Source organism: Abramis brama (assembly GCF_963993115.1).
Source record: "Abramis brama genome assembly, chromosome: 13".
Lineage (NCBI taxonomy): Eukaryota > Metazoa > Chordata > Actinopteri > Cypriniformes > Leuciscidae > Abramis > Abramis brama.
In genome coordinates, this window is record NC_139975.1 from 32,235,222 (window position 1) to 32,254,972 (window position 19,751).

Genomic DNA, 19,751 nt, shown 5'->3' on the forward strand with positions numbered 1-19,751 from the left:
CTAATTGTCAATCGTATTTGACGATAGTGGTCCTGACAGAATTATTCATTTGTGAATCGGAGACTGTGTTTGTTTTTGCATGCAGCTTGCGAGGACAGGTCATGTGCATTATTTTATCATCAAATTCAGATTACAAAATTACATTCACAAATCAGGTAAATATTTCCATGATATTACCATAAATCTGTAGCATAAGGTAAAGTAGAGTGTGAGTAACGCAGCTAACACTGGCACAACTGTGAAAGAAATGTTAATCAGAATAAACTATATTAACAAATATGTTTTAACTGTCACCACCCCAAATGAGAATTATTTGTAACTCTGGGGGTCCCGCTCCATGTGGAATAAAACATTATTATTATTTGTAGTTTTTCTAGAAGACTAATATGTCTGGAGTCCTCATCTCATGTGGGTATAGACTAGTTTAATTGTATTTGTCAGAAATACGGTTAATTTTTTTTGTGGAAATCTTTTTATTTTGGAAAACATCACACAATAAGCAAACAAAGTACAGGCAGGATGGTCAAAAAACGTAAGGAAATTATGTTATTTTGTGTATAACTAAGGTTTGTTCCATGACATTTATAAATATAAATGAAACAATTCCATGTGTATACTAACTGTTTTGACAGCTATAATTGTTGTAAAGTGTTCATATATTATTGCTATTGAGTGGTCATTAAGACTAGTACAAGGTTCTCTCTTAAAAGCAAGTGCTCAGAGTTGGATGTTGACCTCACTGTGTGTACCATCACCATCAATAGTGCTTTCATTGCCATCCGAGAGGAATCCGCTTCCAGAGTGATGTGTCCTACACTCCATTGCTGTAAGTCTCTGCTTCAGCCGCTGTTGAGTAGCTGTGTATTCAGCCAGTAACCGAGCAAACCGAGTCTGTAGTATTTCAAGAGAAGCTTCCAACCTCTCCACTTTCTCCTCAACCCGTTCTTCTCCCATTCCACCGGCCTCCAACTCCTCCAGCAGACCCTCTTTCAGGAGAATCTGTCTTCCCCTCTCTTCCAGAACTTTCTTAGCATCCGGATACTCCATTACAGCCTCCATCAGGTCATCCTTTGACAAACAAAAGAGGTCAGAGTAGCCAATGCTACGGATGTTAGCTGTGCGACGGTTGCCCATTTTGCTCCCTTTGATGTTGAGGATGCTAATCTCGCCAAAGCAGCTGCCGCCCGTCAAGTGTGCATACTGGGTCACCCCATCATCAGCCACAACAGCAAGGCGACCTTCTTTAATGATGTACATCTCTTTTCCTATGTCTCCCTTTCGGCAGATGTAGTCTCCAGGGCTGAAGACCTGTGGCCGCAGCTTGAGCACCAGTTCCACTAAAAGCCCTGCCTCACAGTCCTGGAAGATACGGACCTTCTTCAATGTTTCTAAGTGCACATTGATAGCAATCTCAGCCCGCAGTTTGTTTGGCAGATTCTTTAGGACATCCTGCTCATCAATTGCTTTCTTGTTGGTCCACAAGTAGTCGAACCATTTGATGACTCTAGCTTCTAGCTCTTTGCTGACCTTTCTGAACTGCATGTAGTGTTTGATGGCGTCGATGTGAGCTTGGAACTCGGTCCGTGTGGCATTCATGTTTGATATCATGGCTCCTACATTACCAACTATGGTGGCGAAAATGAGAACGCCAACAAGGAAATCAAAAACAACAAAAAGATACTCCTCATCCCGCACCGGAGCTGGCATTTCCCCAATGGTCGTCAAAGTGAGGGTTGACCAATAGAGGCAGTAGACATATCCTCGCGTGAGAGTCCCAAACTCAGGGTCAGAAATGTTTGGGTAGACCCACTGGTCGGATCCAAAGCCCAGAGACTTGGAAATGGCAAAGTAGATGCAGGCATTCCAGTGAATGATGACTAGAATATAGAGCACCAAGATGCAAATGCGGAAAATGTTGGGGTAATTTGTGCGGGTCTCTGTGCGGTCGAAGAACTCGAACAGGCGTGAGAAGCGCATCAGTCGATTGAAACGCAGCTCTGGTACGTGAATGCCAATGACGATGTAGGCTAGATCCGTGGGCAGTATGGATAGGAGGTCTAGCTTGAACTGCAAAGTATGAAAGTAGCTTTCTCTTAACTTGGTAAGGTCCTTCACCAGAAGACCCTGCTCAAGGAAACCTATAGTGAAGATATACATTGTCAATTCTTAATGATTGCTCATATACACTTAATTTTAGCACCAAAGCACCTATCTAATTAATAGTGTGAAGTGTTACAACAACTCTTTGAAAAACATGATAGATGCTGAAAGATTCTGACCTGTTCTCAGTCTCGCACAGGTGTCCAGTATATAAATGACATCAGAGAGATAATCCAAAACCAACCACAGAATGAAGTTCCTGGTTTGAAGCTCATCAAAGCAGGCTCTGTGTTTGGGATATGAATAATGAAACACCATCAGCTTGAGTCAGGACTAACCCTTTCACATATGGCACAACAACACTTATTTACATGAATCATCATCAAAATGAGAGCCTAGATCACACACTCTTGCTCATGAGGTCTAATTATACCGCTTGGATTTAATGGATGAACAGCTGCTACAAATAATTTCCTCACAGGCCATATACATGCAGTGTTCAGCATGCAAAATTAGTAGGTTTATTATTTCTTCCGCTTACAGTATTCAGATTAATTTACTGTATAATTTGCTGTCAAGTTTTTCATTGGATTCACTGGATTTATTTTAGGACCTTAGCTAAGAAATGCTATTGATGATCAATATATCAGCTTTAAACTCCAAATAAAATGATTAGTGTGTAGGTAAATTAACATTTCTTTTGTCTTACCTAGCCACCACAAAGCACCAGTTGTACAATACAGCTGTGGCAATAACAAACAGCCAGCGGTAGTACAGGTCATCAGCAGGTGCCAGTATGAAAACATCAGACTTTTTCCTGATAACCAAATGCATTTCATAATTTTATGTGGTTGCATGTTTGTTAAAAAGGGAAATGGATATTTCATACAGCTATGTATGAATGGTGATAATGGTGTGACAGGACAAACTCACTTGGTTTTGGCGCTGTTGTTCCCATCATGAGCATCAGATCTACTAATGCTTATCCGACTGGGAGCAACTTGAAGTTCAGGTCCTCGGAAGCGCTCTAAAAAAGAATCTGGCCTTTCCTCCTCTTCCTGAAGACTCTTATGGGCCCAGTCTCTAAGAGTGACTACCATACTCACCAACCTTGGAAACAAAGGGAAATAATAAATCAATGTGGAAATACCCATTGTGAGAAATTGACCAGAATTTAATTTCAAGAGTTCACCTTCCATCCAAGTCTAAATTGAAATAAACTAAATAGCCTTCTAGATGTTCGCTAACTTATTTTATGGAGAACTTAATGGAGATCCCAAATGATCTCAACAAGAATGCCCTGTCCTTTGGTTCTGGGGAGTCCTGGGAGAAATTGCCTGATTAATTTGGTTCAAACATTCTACTTTACCAGGGTTCCTATATGCTGTAGTTTCTCATTACAGAAGGATGTGAAGCTTTTATCTTAGGAAAATTACAGTCTCATTCATAATTATGAATTATAATCCTGTGACGCTGAACAAATATTTATTTGAAAACTGGAATCTGGAAATATTCAGCTTTGTTTTTCGGAGCCTGTAGAAAGTTATTTTGTATGAGTAGAAACAAATCCACAACCCATTCATCTCCCTCCATTCTGCCGGATCTCTCAGCACATTTCAGCTGTCTCTCTTTAAACAATGCACAGTTAAGTGCAGGGAGTACCCCTGGGGGCTTCAACTAAAAGAGGCAGTTTCCCCTCTAAAAAAGCACCACAGCGAATCTCATCTTTTAAAAGATGCCTTTCTGTCTGTGTCCTTCTGGATGTGGCCGATTTCTCTCTCCTTCAGATGGCCATGATCGCTGTCTTGAATGTCCTCATTGTAAGAACATGGCCATGAGTACGGTACGTATATATAAATCGCCAGGGCGGTATCCAATTTTGTCGCATGTCACAACTCGCCTACCATCTCCTGTGGAGTCAGCAGCATCTGAAGTCACTGCAAGTCACTCATATCCCAGGCGACCTCAATCTCGCAGTGGAGACTTCCTCCCCAGGTGGTTCAGCCGATTTGTAGTAAATACTTCGAGGCACAAATAGATCTGTTCACTACCTGGGAATCCTCCCACTGTCCTCTGTGGTATTAACTGACAGAGGCCCCCTTCAGCATGAAAGCACTGGCACACAACTGGCCCAGGGGTCACAAGTATGCATTTCCCCCAGTGAGCCTCATTGCACAGACACTGTCCAAAATCAGGGAGAAGGAGAACAAGTCCTATTAGTTGCACAATCTGGCACCTGCGTCTAGAACTCTGGAATCTCCATGTCTGGTCCCTGGATGGGACATGGAGGAATTCAGGGGACTATCACCAGTGGTGATAGATACAATCATTCAGGCATTTTATTCACTCACCAAAGCCATGGTGTACCATGTCCCTTGGGGGTATTGCAGCCTCCTTGGGTTTAGCAAATGGTGTTTTGTGGCAGACATCTGCAGAGCTGCGGGTTGGGCTACACCCAACACCTTTGTGAGATTCTATAATCTCCAGGTAAAGTGCCCGGTCACTGTGGCCGATAGTCTCTCCTTTATCAGGTAGAGCCCACCACAAGGGCTTTTCCTTTATCTAGCACTTCCCAGCAGGTAAGTCCATAGGATGTCTCTCCACATGTTAATCTCCCCTTTGGGCAGGATGTGGTCTCCGTACTGTTCCTTTCTCTGCAGAGAAGGAGAACACATCCCCATTGTAAACAATCAGGTGTGCTCAGCTGTAAAGAAAAGGAAAAAATTCAAGGATACGGCTGAAGCGACCTATTCCCATGGTGAGGGCAAGTCCCTTGAATAGGGAGGCTTTTGTTATTTACTCTGGGCGTTAGGAGGGTTATGACGTTGCTGTAGTGCACTTGCTACTTGGCACAAGATAGCATACATGCACCTGCACCTCCAAACTTCTAACACATTTAATAGAGTTGTGGTTGTGGCGTTTAGTATAGGGACCCCCAGTGCCAGTCTCGACACAACATGGAAGTGACTGACAGATAGGAAACATTTCGGTTACTCAGTACCCTAATGGAGGAACAAGACTTTGTGTCCCTCCTGCCAACTCGAAACTGCCTGCTGGAATGACTGGGACACTATCTCAGCTTCTCATCTTAAACCTGAATGAGTAGAGCCTCTTTTACCCGTATGTCTGTGAAAGGGGCTGGCATGCAAATTCCACTCACCAATTCTCATTGGCCTTTACTGAAATGTCAGACGTGTTTGAGCCTCCCAAGTGTGACCCCTAGTGTCAGTCTCGACACAACTTCTTGTTCTCTCCATCAGGGAATGGAGGTTACAATGGTAACTGAGATGTTTTAAACAACGGCAAACAGGAGTGTCTGCTAGCAAAAAGAGAGCGCGACAAAGCTTGTAATAAAACCAAAATCAACATTGGCTTAGCTTTTCGGAGATGGCGAGAACTGAGGGTTCCCTTTCAGTCGTTCACGTTCGACATAGTCAACGTTTGACTGAACGTTCATCTTCGAGTACTATTGAACAAGCCAATGCAATTCGCGTGCATGATTCGCATCACACACTCTGCCCCCGCGGCGCGGGTATAAATACGGAAGTGGATGCACGCACTAGTTACTTCTTGCTTCGGAGCCGATTGTTTTTGATGTCTCTGAAGAGTATTGTTGTATACAATGAGCGAGTGTGTCGGTGTTCTTCTAGGAAGGCTCTCCCAGTTGCTGGTGGTTCTACAGCGCGAGTGCAGTGGTGATCGCAAGCTTTGAGCTCTCAACTGCTGTTTTAACAGCATCAAATTTCTGTTTGTTGATGGCTGGTTAGAGGGCGGAAAAATTAGTGCTTCACTGTTTCAGTTCACTGTTCAGTGTTGTCACAGGGTCACAGGGTCATTCCCCTGTGTGCTTCGGCACTGGAGATGGGTCCCATTTCCTGAAAGAGCAACACGGGTGCATTCGCGTCTTTTTCAAGATGCCATTCCACCCGTGCGTTTCTGGATGTGATTGTTCCTTGTCCCCCCAAATGGACGGTCACAATAGTTGTATCACGTGTTTGTAGAAATATATATATATTTGAACATTTCATTCGGGGCCCCTCCAGAGGACAGGATGCCAATTGCAGAATCAGAGGGTGAGCTGACCTCTGGAAATTATGACTTGGCTGCGTTATCTTCAGCTATGCTGAATCTGGCCACCGAGGCTGTCGGGCTCGAGTGGAATCCTCCACCGTGTCCCGAACAGTCTCGGTTGGATGATTGGTATCTCGGGACGGGCCGTGCAGGTTCTCAGCTTGCCGCCCCAGTGCCTTTCTTTTCCCGAAGTGCATGGAGAGCTTACCCGGTCGTAGACGGCACCTTTCTCTGCCAGAAACTGCCCGAATAAACTTTTCTCCCCTCACTACCCTTGACGGAGGAGCAGTGAAGGGTTGCGAGGCTGTCCCTCCAATAGAGCGGTCTGGCGCGACACAGGTGTACCTGCGTCCAGCGGCCTCTGCTTTTTGGATGGGGCCCCTCGTCTCCCCCCTAAAGCCTGTGAGTTCTCACCCGTTCTGACGGGCAGAGCTTACAAGGCCTGTGGGCAAGCCGTATCCTCTTGCGTGCTACAGGTCTATCAGGCCAGGGCACTCATGGACATGCACGAGGGTAGCCCAGACCGTGTGCTCATAGGTGAGCTCTGCACCACATCCGACCTCGTCCTCTGGGGCACGAGTGTCATGGCGTGCGTGATCGGTCTGGCGATGTCCACGTTAGTAGTCCAGGAGCGCCATCGTTCGCTCAGCCTGGTAGTTATGGCGGATGCGGACAAGGTTCAGTTCCTGGTCTTCCCAATTTCCCAGGTTGGCCTGGTCGGCGATGCAGCAGATAACTGCGCCCAAGCGCAGACGGAGGCCATCTGGCACATCCTGCCCCGGCAGCCCACTGCTGCCTCTACCCCGCCGCCGGTGGCAGTTCCTCTGCCTGCTCATCGCCAAGGGTGTTCCCCTGCCGCCGCTCCCGCTGGGCCTCCGCAGCAGCCTCCAGCCAGGCCTCAGCTTAGAGCCGGCCGCTGTAGGGATGCCCAGCCCGCTCTAGGCGCTACCAAGCCAGGTGGCAAGCGACAGCGAAACCATTCCTGAGCGGCCCGCTCAGGGATGGAGGAGGGTGCTTTTGGAGTTGGTCACCGATCCACTCCCTCCCCCTGGATGAGGGCCAGGTGGAGTCTTTGTTTGTGTGTGTGTCTGTTCCACTGCTGGTTCCCAAAAAAGGCAAAGCAAGCGATACCCACACTTCAAAGAAAGAGCAAATTCCTCTGTTCCTGGGTCCCAAGAGGGCAAGTCTGGCGGTGTGTGACCCTATAAAGCCTTGCACCCCTCAGCCCCCTCTTGTTCGCCAGCACGGCAGCTGGGTGCGGTTCGAGGACCCGGTCATCCGCCTTCTCACGCATCCCTGGCCGTCTTGTGGAGACAGGCAAGTGTTGCACTGCACACTCAGACGCTGCCTTTGGGCCTCTCGAGCCGGGTCGACTACGTCTCCGTTCCCTCCTTCAGGGAACAAGGGTTGCATACGCAACTGAGACGATTTGAAATGTTGTAAAAGCGATGTGGAGATGATGGTGTTTTATTACTCAATAGGTGAGTAAAGTTTTTTATTGAACAGATAAATTGCCATATGTAGCTCTCTAACAGAGTTAATTGTAAATCATTATATATTGTGAAGATCATTTCATTATGGTTGTTGTAGCACTGTGTTGGAATTTATTTTCATTACTATGACTATTAATGGGTAAAGCTACAGTAATGTCTTCAGCTAGTCAGCTTGAGATCCTTATCATCTAAACTGCTTATATCTCTTAAGCCTAGTAGTGAATGTTTTATGAGCAGTAGGATAATCTCTCTCTTTAGTTATGAGAAATAACCATATTTATCCACACAGTCACACAGAGCCAAAGCACAACCAAAACAATGTTCTTCCACAAAATGCATGACGTTTTGTCTTTTAACCGCTAGAGGGCCATATTGTACCTTTAACCAATTTCAAATTCAAATTCCCAAGCAGGCCATACTTGAATAAACCCAAATGAACTGAAGAAACTGTCTGTGACACTCACCTGGACAGCGCCCCTCTGCCACGGAAGGAGTTCTGTGAGTTCAGTCCACGTGGTTCGAGGGTGGCCACTCGCTGTAATTCTGATGAAGTGTCATCACATATGGATTGACCACTGCATTAGCAAAAGAGTCAAACTGGGATTTATACAGACTGATAGACCGTAACAGTTGATTGTTGAGTTCTAAAATATCTCACCGGCTGATAGTGCTATCGGCACGCTCTGACTCATCTTCAACAGAAGTCTTCACAGACAGTCTGTGGGCTGATAAATCCATGCTCTCCACCAACACTTGTCCGGTCATTCTGTAAAAGAGTTTTGTAGAACTGAATCTACAACTAATCAAACAATTTAATAAACAGTTTAATACAGTTTAAGACTCAGACTCAGTTTAAAGAGTCTCATTCATAGCAGCATCTGTGTATTTGCACATTGATAACACAAAATATAATTTGTACAAATGATACTATAGAAATACTGCAATGCAAAAATGCTATATTGAACAAATTGTCATATTACTGAAGAAAACAAGTTAGAAATATCTCAAATAATTTTGTGGCGTGCACATACTTCTCAGCTGGTGTTAGATTGTATGAGTTTGTTCCGTCTGTATGATTACTTATGCTTGCAGTTTAACATTATTCATACCATAACACTAATGAAGTCTGTAAAGGTTATACTATTATATGATTTTAAAAGAGACATTAAATGGAATGTTAATTTTGTTAATTTCAGCAATATATTTAATAATATCAGGCAACTTGACAAATAGCTTGTCAATATTATTGGGATATACACAAGTTAAATTAACGTTTAATGATCTATAAGCATTTCAAAGGTTTCTTGATGACAGGACATGATTGTGTTAATTGTAAATTTTACTTACTAAATGAAGACATTAAAGTGACATTCCTTTTGTAACACAAGATCAGCACAGGCCTGGCTGTGTTTAATGCTATAGCAGTAAAGTATGGTGTTCACTGTTCAAAGGTCAAGATGGACAACTATGCAGGACTCTCCTCTGAAAATCATGGCAGTTAAATGGATTGGGTTCATTCACATAAGTTACTGATTTATTGGAAATTAATTACTTTTGATAGATTTTGGTCTGTATGTGTAAGACTTATGCTTTGCCCTTAAAAAAAAAACAAGCTCACTATTATAATATATTCAGCTGTGTTATGTTGTTTTTCTTACTGATAGTTTTGTCTGTAATGTTGAGTAATATGATGACATTTCCAGTTTGGACATTTTTACACTGACTATATATCAACCACCCTATTGTTAACAAACAACCCCGAAAACATTATTAATTTTAACAAGGTTGAAATGTTATCCTATTCAGTGTATCCTATTCCACAAAAGGTTCTTTATAGTGGAAAAATAATTCTTTATAGTGTCCTGAATAAGATATTTTACATATAAGATGTTAGCATATAATTCACAAAACAAAATAATAGTTGAATTTATTAAAATGCCCCTTGAATCTTAATACTGTGTGTCATTACTGTAGGACGTATCACCTAGCCTAGATGATCCACGACTGTTTTTTTTTTTGTGGTTTTTTTGATGGTTGATAATGAATCCCTTGTTTGTCCCGAGCAGTTAAACTGAGCACCGTTCTTCAGGAAAAATCCTCCAGGTCCCACAAATGATTTGGTTTTCCAGCATCTTTCGCATATTTGAACCCTTTCCAGCAGTGACTGTATGCTTTTAAGATTCATCTTTTTATTATTTTGTTAACATAATGAACATTTTGCAGATTTTGCAACATATATGTACACTTTTGACCACAATTTAGAAACTGAATCGAAAATGGTTAAAACTGTTGAGCTGTTTGCAGCTTTTAAAAACACTGTGATCATGAGATGACTAAGTGACATTAGAATAAATATAAATTATGACTGCATTTGAAGCCATTGCTGTGAATAGCACTAAACACCAACAGCTTTTTTAGGAACTCATCAAGATCTGACAAGGTAATATTTCCACATCTTATTCAAACAAATTAATTATTACTATTACTAAGAATATGGCCATGTAATAGCATATAGCAGTACATTGACAATTAGGAACAAAAGTGTTGTGTTTATTCACTCACCTTCTTGTATTTTGGGATGTTTCAGGTTTTTGAAGAGATGCTTTGTATTAATTATCCATAACTTTGAAGAACGTGCATCTGAAGCGTTGAAACATCCTTCCTCTCCTGAGTTCTGAAGAGTCTTCCTCTGACTTCAGCACAGTGATGTTTTATCTGTCTGGTTCATGGATCTGCTGCGTTTGTTCCAGAGAAATCTGAAGTGAAGGGCTGTGTTGTGATTGAAATGAGGCTGAGAGGGCAGTTGAGTGTCTGGAGGCAGGGAGGGGGACGTGGGACACATTACCATACAGCTCTCCAGACATCACACACCTCTCCACCGCCTCCTCACATCCCACTCCATCTCTCCCAGCGGAGCAACATCAATCTCAATGTCTTTTTCTCCGTCCTCTGTTTCTCTAAGCTCTGATCTGTTTGTATGCCCAGCGCAGTTGTGAGATTCAAAGGTGGTCCTGTGGTTTTGTGAGAGGAGAGAGGCTGATTGTTATTCCAGCAGATGCTTGTGCGTTTGAAGTGCACTGATTGCAGCGTTGTGTTTTTGATGCTCAGCCTTTGCTCCGGCGAGCACTTGAATACACACACAAGCACTGTTTGCTGCTGTATTCCTTAACCATGTCATCAGTGGTTTTACTGCTGCTGTCTGATTGATTCCCTACACTAGAGTAACGATGACAGAAATATATTTCTTTTTCTGTACACATGTATATAATAGTTGGTCTAAAGGCTCATCTTAAAGTCCCCCCGTAGTCAATTTTGTCCCTTAAAACACATCTTTTTTTGCCTTAAAATATTTTTATGCCTTAAAATATCTTGAATGTAATTCGACACCCTTGCCTCATTTAGTATATGCGATTCTATGAATATGCAAATGAGCCCCGCCTCCACTCACTCACAGCGGCTCAGAGATCCACTCGTTGGCGATCACACGTTGATCTGATTGGTTACAAGGTAGTTTGTGACGTCAGAAACACCAGCGATTTCAAAGCGTGTTTTCTGTCTTTGGTTCACTGCAGTTTTAAGGAGGAAATACTCAGCAATGCTGTCGACTGATGAATTTACACATGGTTTGTCTTAAAGCATATTAAAAACACCACATAGACATATAAACAACATTAAAAGCTTGATTTTCACCACAGGGGGACTTTAAGGAAATTAGCCAAAAGACACCTGGGCAAGATATAGTAATAGAGGAAGACAGCCTATACACTACCAGTCAAAAGGAATATTTAAGATTTTTTTTTTATGTTTGGAAAGAAGTCTCTTATGCACACCATTGCTGCATTTATACAGCAAAAACAGTAATATTGTGAAATATTATTACAAATTAAAATAACTTTTTTCTATTTAAATACATTTTAAAATGGATTTTTTTACAATGATTCAAAGCAGAATTTTCAGCACTATTACTTCAGTCACATGATTCTTCAGAAATAATTTTCTAATTTTCTAATTTTATTAAATAAATATCTATTTTACGATCTTGATCTTGTTACATGCTCTAAGCGCTGTACATGCTAAGGAATAATTATTTTTCGGTGGCCATGAAAGATACGCTTTTCTTTAGAATAAATGAATAATCAAAAGAGTTCGTTGGACGAACTGATTAATTGACTGTAATATTAATTTAGCTACATCAAGTTAATCCAATTAACTGACCCAAATACACTGTCATGCCAACTAAAGCCATCCCTGATCTCTCTGGACTCTCTCTCTCTCTGTTCCAGCTGTCCAGCCCCACAGCCCCCTTGTGGTCTCCATCTCTGCCGGCTCCACCATGGTGGTCTCCAGCTCTGCCCTCCCAGCCAACACGTGTATGTGGGACCCACATGGGTTATTTTTTAGATAAATTGGTGGGCATATTATCTGGGGCCTCACACAAATGGGGCCCAGTTGGATTTAACAAATAGGTTTGACATGGGCAAACACAATCAGTCCCATATATGTCAGGGTTCTGTCACTTCTGTTTAGTTTATTCTCAGTTTTGTGAAAGAGCCCTGACACTCCTGCATTGTCTTGTCTGTGTGTGAGCGCACGGTTTTTAGCGTGCTCGAGCCGTGCGATCTTCTGTCCATGTGTATTGTCTTGTGAGCGGGGCAAGGTGTTCGGATCAGAGGAAAAACTCTGTTTATAAAAATACCCTTGTACGTGTGGACTAGGCCTTAATCTGATTGCGATTCAGGCATCAACCAAGACAGGAGGAGCTCCTTTTTACATTTGATATGCTAATTTATGTTCATGGTGGCCTCACCTTGTACGTATTAAAATCTTAATAGTAGCAATTGATAATACTCAGAGTTAATTTGATTATCTTTTTAGAGATGTATAGAACACAGGATTTTACAAAAACAGTTTTTCCAAATAATTTCAAAGCTTAAATACAGAGCCACAAATTTTAATGTTAATGTTTTATTAACAACATTTAGTTTTTCATTTGGCTTTAGAGAGAACGAGAGAGAGTGAAGTTGTTCATGATGATAAGAAGGAATCCAACACGTAATCCAACAGTGCACGTATGCTATTTTTTTGAGACCATCTTATCATACGACAACCTTTTTCCACATTCTTATAGCATTGCTTATTGTTACGGTAGGCCTATGTGTTCTTTTCAAAATCTTTAAGACTAGTTCACATACTGTATCTAAACTCTGGTTCATATGTATGGTTAAAATATGAAGAATTATTGCTTTAAGTGTCCATGGAAATAATAATAACATAAATGAGTTGAACAAATCTTATTTTTATACTCATTTATACACTGGAGAAAGGCAAATATCAAGTGAATACTTTTTTTTCTCTGTGGAAAAAATTCTGGTCTGAAGGGACCAAAGGCCTCTTTAACCCGAGTAAGTCTATAGGAAACTGTTTATGCCTTTCAACAATGAGGCTTTTGACCCCAAATAACATCCTTTCACTTATTCAACTGTTATTGATTTCATTATCAAGGAAACTGAACATAAACTTCCTAAGTCTTTTGTCTCAAAATATTAGCGAAAATTTTAGGGCGTATCATTATATTTATGCATCATATTAATTAAATTTGAGATAATTTGTCATTCTACAAAATTAACTTATGAATCAGGAAAAACACAGCGATAAAATCAAAAGGCCCTTTTACCTCAGGAGACCTTTGGCCCTGTTGGATTCCTATGAAGGGAAAGTATGTTTTACAAAAGTAAAAGTCTTAACTTTTGGCTGTCCTATCAAGTAATGAGTAACTTAGCAATGAAAGCGTAACAGTTCTGGAAGTAAAAACTCCATTCATTTTCTCCACAGGGACATTTATTTTAACGATAACTTGTAAACCATTACAGCCCCAAGGTGAGCTACGCAGTTGTTAATCTGTTGAAGCCTTTAGCCTGCATTATTTCAACTTATTAGTAAAATAATCAGGTTTAAAAGCAGAATTTGTGGTAAAAACTCAGATCAGAGAGTCGCCACAATCGAAACACGCCAAAATAGATCTTTAGCCCCTTCAAATCAAAGTTTGTAATGTTATGCTTCTCCTCGTAGCTGTTTGGTTTGGTTCATGGCCTACAACGCTTCACTCAAAAAAATGAACTAGGAAGGTTGTACACTTTACATAATATATTTATATTTAGTTTACTTATAATAATTGTGTTTGTTGACTTGAAATGTTTTTTTCTATTAAGGTCCACGTAATTATGTCTCAACTTAACAGTACAAAATCCTAACGTGTTGTCTAAACACAAACCATTTATGTTAAGTAAAAAATTATTACATCCAGAGGGTGGCAGTATAGTGCGACGCCAACTGCCATTTTGCCCTAACTTAATTTGATTGTGTTCAATCTGCTTAATATGTAAAATTGAAGTTTACTTAATCCGTTTGTGTTGGATTACATGAATGATTTGTGTTGCATTAACTGAAACTGGGCAGTGCTTGTTAGTTCCCAGCATGCTTTGCATATGGTTGAATTAAGAGAGAATAAATGTTAAAATTAAGTGTTATTTTATGTTTTTTTGAGAAAATGAGAAAAGGGGAAGACTTGATAGTGTGTAATTGTGTTTAATGTTCAATTACGTTGGAATTATTAGAACCATTTAAAATACAGTGGGTTACCATTGTGGAGAAGTGTGGAGCATTTTGTTTGGCTGTGGACTGATTTGGTTACTTTTAACTGCTTTGGTTGAAGGAGCATGTAAATCTTAGCATTTAAGATGCTAATATGTGCAACTGCTAGCAAATAGCTAGCTATAGTCTATTCATTTAATTATGTGTCACTAAAATAAATAAAATATGAATGGGTGAATGAAAATAACAAACACATAAGTAGAATGCAAATTAAGTAAATTAGTTGGGCTGACACTATTAAATTAAGCTGTGTCCAACCATAGTAAATAAGTTGAATCAACCTTAATAAATTAAGTTGACCCAACGTAAGTACATTAAATTGGAATAACAGAATTGCATAATGCTGAAATAAAGCAAGTTAATCATGTGGAAATCATTTCCATGATTTTTTTTATGTTCATTCAAAGAGTTATTTTTTTGAGTGTTTAATGAAGACTTTTGAAAAATCCCTATGGGAGAAATGAATGGAAAAATTAGGAGGGCTGTTACATTCTACTGTGAAGAATTGTAAAATGTTTTGATATTCTAAAATGACAAACAAATAAAGCGATTTTCAGTGTGACGCGTCACTGTTTGACCCCTCTGTGTTCACATCAACCTAGAGCACAAAACTGTTTAAAACTGAAAAAAGAAAAGGAAAGAATACAGAAGAGTAATGCTATGCACAGTTGCATTTTCTGCTTTATTTTAATGATGTTTTTCAGTTACAGACATTTGGTGTCAGCTGCTTCGGTCCACAGATAACATGCTGTCGTATGACCAGACACTTCCAGTTTCATTCCCGGAAACAGTCCCTCACCATCAACCGACGGTAACAGGTTTGACACTGACCACACGTGATGACCTTCCTCTGCGTCAGCGTTTATTTGTCATCTTTGCATTTAACGTACAGCATGGATTGGTTAATGCTTAAAGCTCTTAAAGACATTTTTCTGAGGAGTGTATTGTTTTAAATAAAAAACATAGATAGATCATGCATAGTTCATTCTGTTTGGATGTCTCTTGAATGTAAAAAGCCTTTTTGAGTATACATATACATAAGACAAATAGTACACAACTATGGAATGCGTTAAAGTGTCTCACTGGAAAGTTTCTGGCAAATTCCGTAACGTGTGTAAAACATAAGGAAAATAAGCGGTCCAATTCAATGGTTCAAACACAATCATGTTCTGCATAGAGGCAATACTGCATCTAGTAAGGCCAGTCGTGACTCTAAATGTCCAAAGCTGTCCAATTGAGACCTACAGCTAGCACTCGTACATTCTTCCTTTATCGATTATGTAAATAGAGTATTGCAAAGCAGAGTCCGACATGGTTTAGATCCAATGCTTTAGTCATCTTGCATTTCATTGACAATAAAATTTGGTTTTAATTTGTCCCTTTCGCAGATGGAATCGTAATTGTTTTGGTCTAAAAGAACCGACCCTCCCTTTCCATAAACTTCAAGCCCATTTCAACTTTGATGTCCTGCCAAACTTAAGCATGATTCTTTAACATCTGTTGCCATTTTTTATTGTGGTTGTAATAAATTTACTGAACCAGAAGCCTTTCAACCAGCAAAATGGCTTTTGGGTAGGACATCAGCGCTTGATTGTCCGCAGGGTCCCGCGTTACGCCCTCTTCATCCCTCGGCCCATTAGACACGCGAACACGGTCATGACCATCTTGGGTTTGACCTCCACTAGATCATCAGGCAGAGCGTAGACACGAGCCCCGATCTTCCTGGCCATGGACACGGCAAACCTGCAAGACACACAGAACCTCATTATCCTGGGAAACATTACACAGACCTAAAGACTTCTTCATGGGTGTGTTATAATATCCACGATTAATAGTTCTCACAGCATTTATATACTTTTCTTCATACATTTACACCCGTATTTGAGAACCTTTTCATATATTAATCGCTGTGTTATTGCTAATGTGGGAACAGCTTGAAACTAAACTCAAGAACCTTCCCCGACTTCCAGTGTTGTCTATGAAAGCCTGTAGACTGATTTTTAAGTGAAGGACTCGGGACGGTTTTGCTGGTAAAATGAAAAGCATGTGATGTTTACTCGCTCCTGAGAGCCTCTCTTCCGTTCAGTGACACATGAAACGAATGCTTATACAATGTTCAGGATAATGCCGAAAGAGCCAATCTGTACTGTAATGTCAATGTGTCATACAAAGAAAAGGGATTCATTTAACTATAGTCTCCCATAGTCAGATCTATATAGTCTCAAATATACTTTATAATCAAACTATCGTAACAGTGTAATTTTAATGACCTCATCTGTCATCATGATTCGGTGAATCTCAGAGAGCAAACACATCTACATCACAATAATCAGATGCTTTCTGAACTGCTGTTTTCTCAACGCTGTCATTTCTATTGTTTATTTTGTTATTGAGAGAAAAGTGCACAGCACATATTTACATATTCATCTAAGGCCTCGTTTACACTGCAGGTCTTGATGCCCAATTCTGATTTGTTGCCTATATCCGATTTTTTTGACCGTCCGTTTACACGTTCTTTCAATTGTGACCCATATCCGATTAATGTGTTTACACTTGCCATACTATCTGAAACATCACACATGTTTAAAGGGTTAAATTATCTTGCGCAGTTGGACAAATGCAAAATATGATTGATGCTAGCTCTGCAATATATGCGAAGTTCGCCAAACATCACCATGATTATGAGGCGGAGGAGGACGAAAAGTGCTTTCTTTAAATGCAAATGTTTTTTGAGTATTTCATTTGTGAAGGTAAAGCATGTACTCACTATACTCCTAATTACAAGAAGAAGAAAAAATTGCTCTTAAACTGGGTGTGTGACAGGCTGTGGAATGGGGTTTGGTCGAGGAAAATATTTTTTTTTTGCTTTAACTCCTATCGGCTGATAACGATCAGTGCCAGATCAATCGCACCCTTCCAGCATTCTTGCCTTTTTGGCCTGCCTTTCTTTTTCAGCTGTCATGAGCAGCTGAAATGAATGTCTTATGATTGTGTTGCTGTGCTATTCTAAACAATTTGCTAAATTATGACCTCCTTTGTTTGCATATAATAATATATTCTTTGCACACACAATCTTAGACATAAACGATTATCTTTTTTTATTTATTTATGATGTTATAGTGCTATTCAAATGTCATTTAGTTCAACTATTTCATTTCAACCAAATTTCAAAATAAAATGTTTTATTTATTTATTATTATTATTTTGCATTAAAGACTAAATCTGGTCTATCTGATAAAAATGAAATAAAATAAGGTTAGGTGAAGTGTCCTGTTAATTTAATCAGCAGTAATCATTGCAGCCTGTGCATATCTCAGGACTGGTGGGAGCGTATTGTGGCGAGCTTTAACGAGGAGCAGTGGGTCCGAAATTTTAGGATGAGCAAGCCAACCTTTGATATGTTGTGTAACGTTTGTCCACATTCCTCTCCTACGACGACACAACGTTTCGTCGGCCCATCCGTCCCTTCGCAGAAGCACGTCCGGGTTTCTCTTGTAATTAAACTGCAAAGACGTTGCCTAATGCCTCAGAAAATCCGATCTGCCTGTTGACATGACAGTCGCATTGGCACATATCCGATTTATATCTGATTTATTTCCACATATGACTGAGGCCTGAAACCGATCTCGAAATATCCGAATGCATGCGTTTTTTTCCTGTTTACACTGTCATAGAACACATCCGATCTGTGTCAAATATGAGCAAAAAAACGGAATTGGGTCACATTTCACTGACAGTGTAAACGAGGCCTAAATGTCGCTTTCAGCATCGTGGGCCGCGTTGGGATGTTTGCTAACAGTATATCGCTGCTCACGTATTTCTAATTCCTTTCTACTTCTAAGCAAAGAACAGAAAAAAACGGCAAGAAAAACAAACTGGCCCAGCTTTGGCCACGAAACATAACAAACAGTGTTCCAGCCAATAACTGACAAGAATGATGAAGGGGGGAGTGGGGAGTGGAGGAGAGAGAAGCATGAAGAGGGAAGTTAGCTAGACGAGAGATGTCCTAGACAACGACTAACGTTAAAATTGTATATTCTTGAGAATTTTGATATGGCCGACACACGGAAAGGGGGGGAGGGGGAGGGGACGGGATGAGGAGGAGGGAGGGTCGAGCTAGCCTCCGTTTTGTTTGACAATACTTTGAACGTCAACAAGAAGTGACGTCACCCAACATCACTTAGAGCACCTTTAATGCTTGATGCACGTTATCTAATGAACACTCTTTTGAAATCTTACTTTGCATTGTCCAGTTTGTCTGCGTCGCTAAGACTTCCTCTCTTCACGAGGTCGTAGTTGACGCAGCCGGGCTGGATGGCGTCAATCAGGTCCAGGACCGCCAGACTGGAGCTGATCTCTTTATCCTGTAGTTCAGAACACAACACTTACTTCTGACATTCAGCACACACGTGTAGGAACATGAATACTGGCTGCTGCATGAAGCATACAGCACATGTTAGTCTGATAAATGAAGGGTTGCGCACCTTGAAACTCGATATTTTGGTTGATTTTCCTGCCTGTGACAAAGTCTTGTTAACCCAGTTGACGATGATTTCATCGTTGACCTTCTGGCCGTCGCCCAGGTTCTCTAGTACATTCAGAGTGTATCTGGAAGAGAACGCAGCAAACACTCATCAACATGACATTTCCTCCAAACTACTTAAGCTTTATACACATATACACATGCTCTAATAAGCAAATAAAATTAAATATATACAATCTTTGCTCATAGACTTTTAGACGTTTATTGTAAAATTAAATTATTAAATATTAATGCTGGTGTGTTTGTTTTTAAATCAAATATGAATTTAACAGTATAAAAGTTTTACAATAAGGTTAAATCTGTTAACATTAGTTAATGCATTAGGCATCAAGACCTTATAGTTAATATAAATATTTCGCATTTATTGATCAAGGTTATTGTCCATTTATTAATATGCTATAGTTCAGTCTCATATAAACTACTGATCAAAAGTTTTTTTTCATTATATTTTTGAAAGAAGACTTCTGCTCACCAAGGCTACATTTATTTGATCAAAAATACAGCAAACAGTAATACTGTGAAATATTATAATTTAAAATAACTTTCTATGTGAATATATTTTAAAATGTAATTTATTTCTGTGATGAAAGCTGAATGTTCAGCATCATTACTCCAGTCTTCAGTGTCACATGATCCTTGAGAAATCAGTCTAATATGATGATTTACTGCTCAAGAAATATTTATCATTACTATGAATGTTGAAAACAGTTGTGTCATTGAAACCATGATACTTTTTTAGGATTCTTTGATGAATAGAAAGTTCAAAAGAATATAGAATATTTCGTAACACCATTTTTGATCCATTTAATACTTGCTTGCTGATGTTTACAACATTTATTATTCATTACATATGGATATCCACTATGCAAGATTTACTATAATGTACATGCTTT

At 40.2% G+C, this 19,751-nt stretch overlaps 2 protein-coding genes across 3 annotated transcripts in view; both read right to left on the reverse strand.

Annotated features, from left to right (window-relative positions):
- Positions 1-601: 601 nt before the first annotated feature.
- Positions 602-10,356, reverse strand: LOC311095275 (cyclic nucleotide-gated channel alpha-2-like). Its single transcript, XM_084133745.1, has 7 exons — positions 10,227-10,356; positions 8,323-8,430; positions 8,129-8,239; positions 3,034-3,210; positions 2,810-2,917; positions 2,280-2,386; positions 602-2,138 (listed from the first exon to the last, which is right to left on the reverse strand). The coding sequence occupies exons 2-7, from the start codon at positions 8,427-8,429 to the stop codon at positions 718-720; spliced, it is 2,031 nt and encodes a 676-aa protein (XP_083989871.1). The 5' UTR covers position 8,430; positions 10,227-10,356; the 3' UTR covers positions 602-717.
- Positions 10,357-14,971: 4,615 nt separating this feature from the next.
- The window catches only part of pls3 (plastin 3 (T isoform)), a 33,495-nt gene continuing 28,715 nt past the window's right edge, over positions 14,972-19,751 (reverse strand). For both annotated transcript variants that reach the window (XM_084133747.1, XM_084133746.1), the window contains exons 14-16: positions 18,800-18,923; positions 18,555-18,679; positions 14,972-16,058 (exon numbers count right to left, since the gene is read on the reverse strand). In XM_084133747.1, the coding sequence (XP_083989873.1) occupies positions 15,926-16,058; positions 18,555-18,679; positions 18,800-18,923 (382 nt within the window). In that variant the 3' untranslated portion in view covers positions 14,972-15,925. The remainder of the gene's footprint in view (positions 16,059-18,554; positions 18,680-18,799; positions 18,924-19,751) is intronic.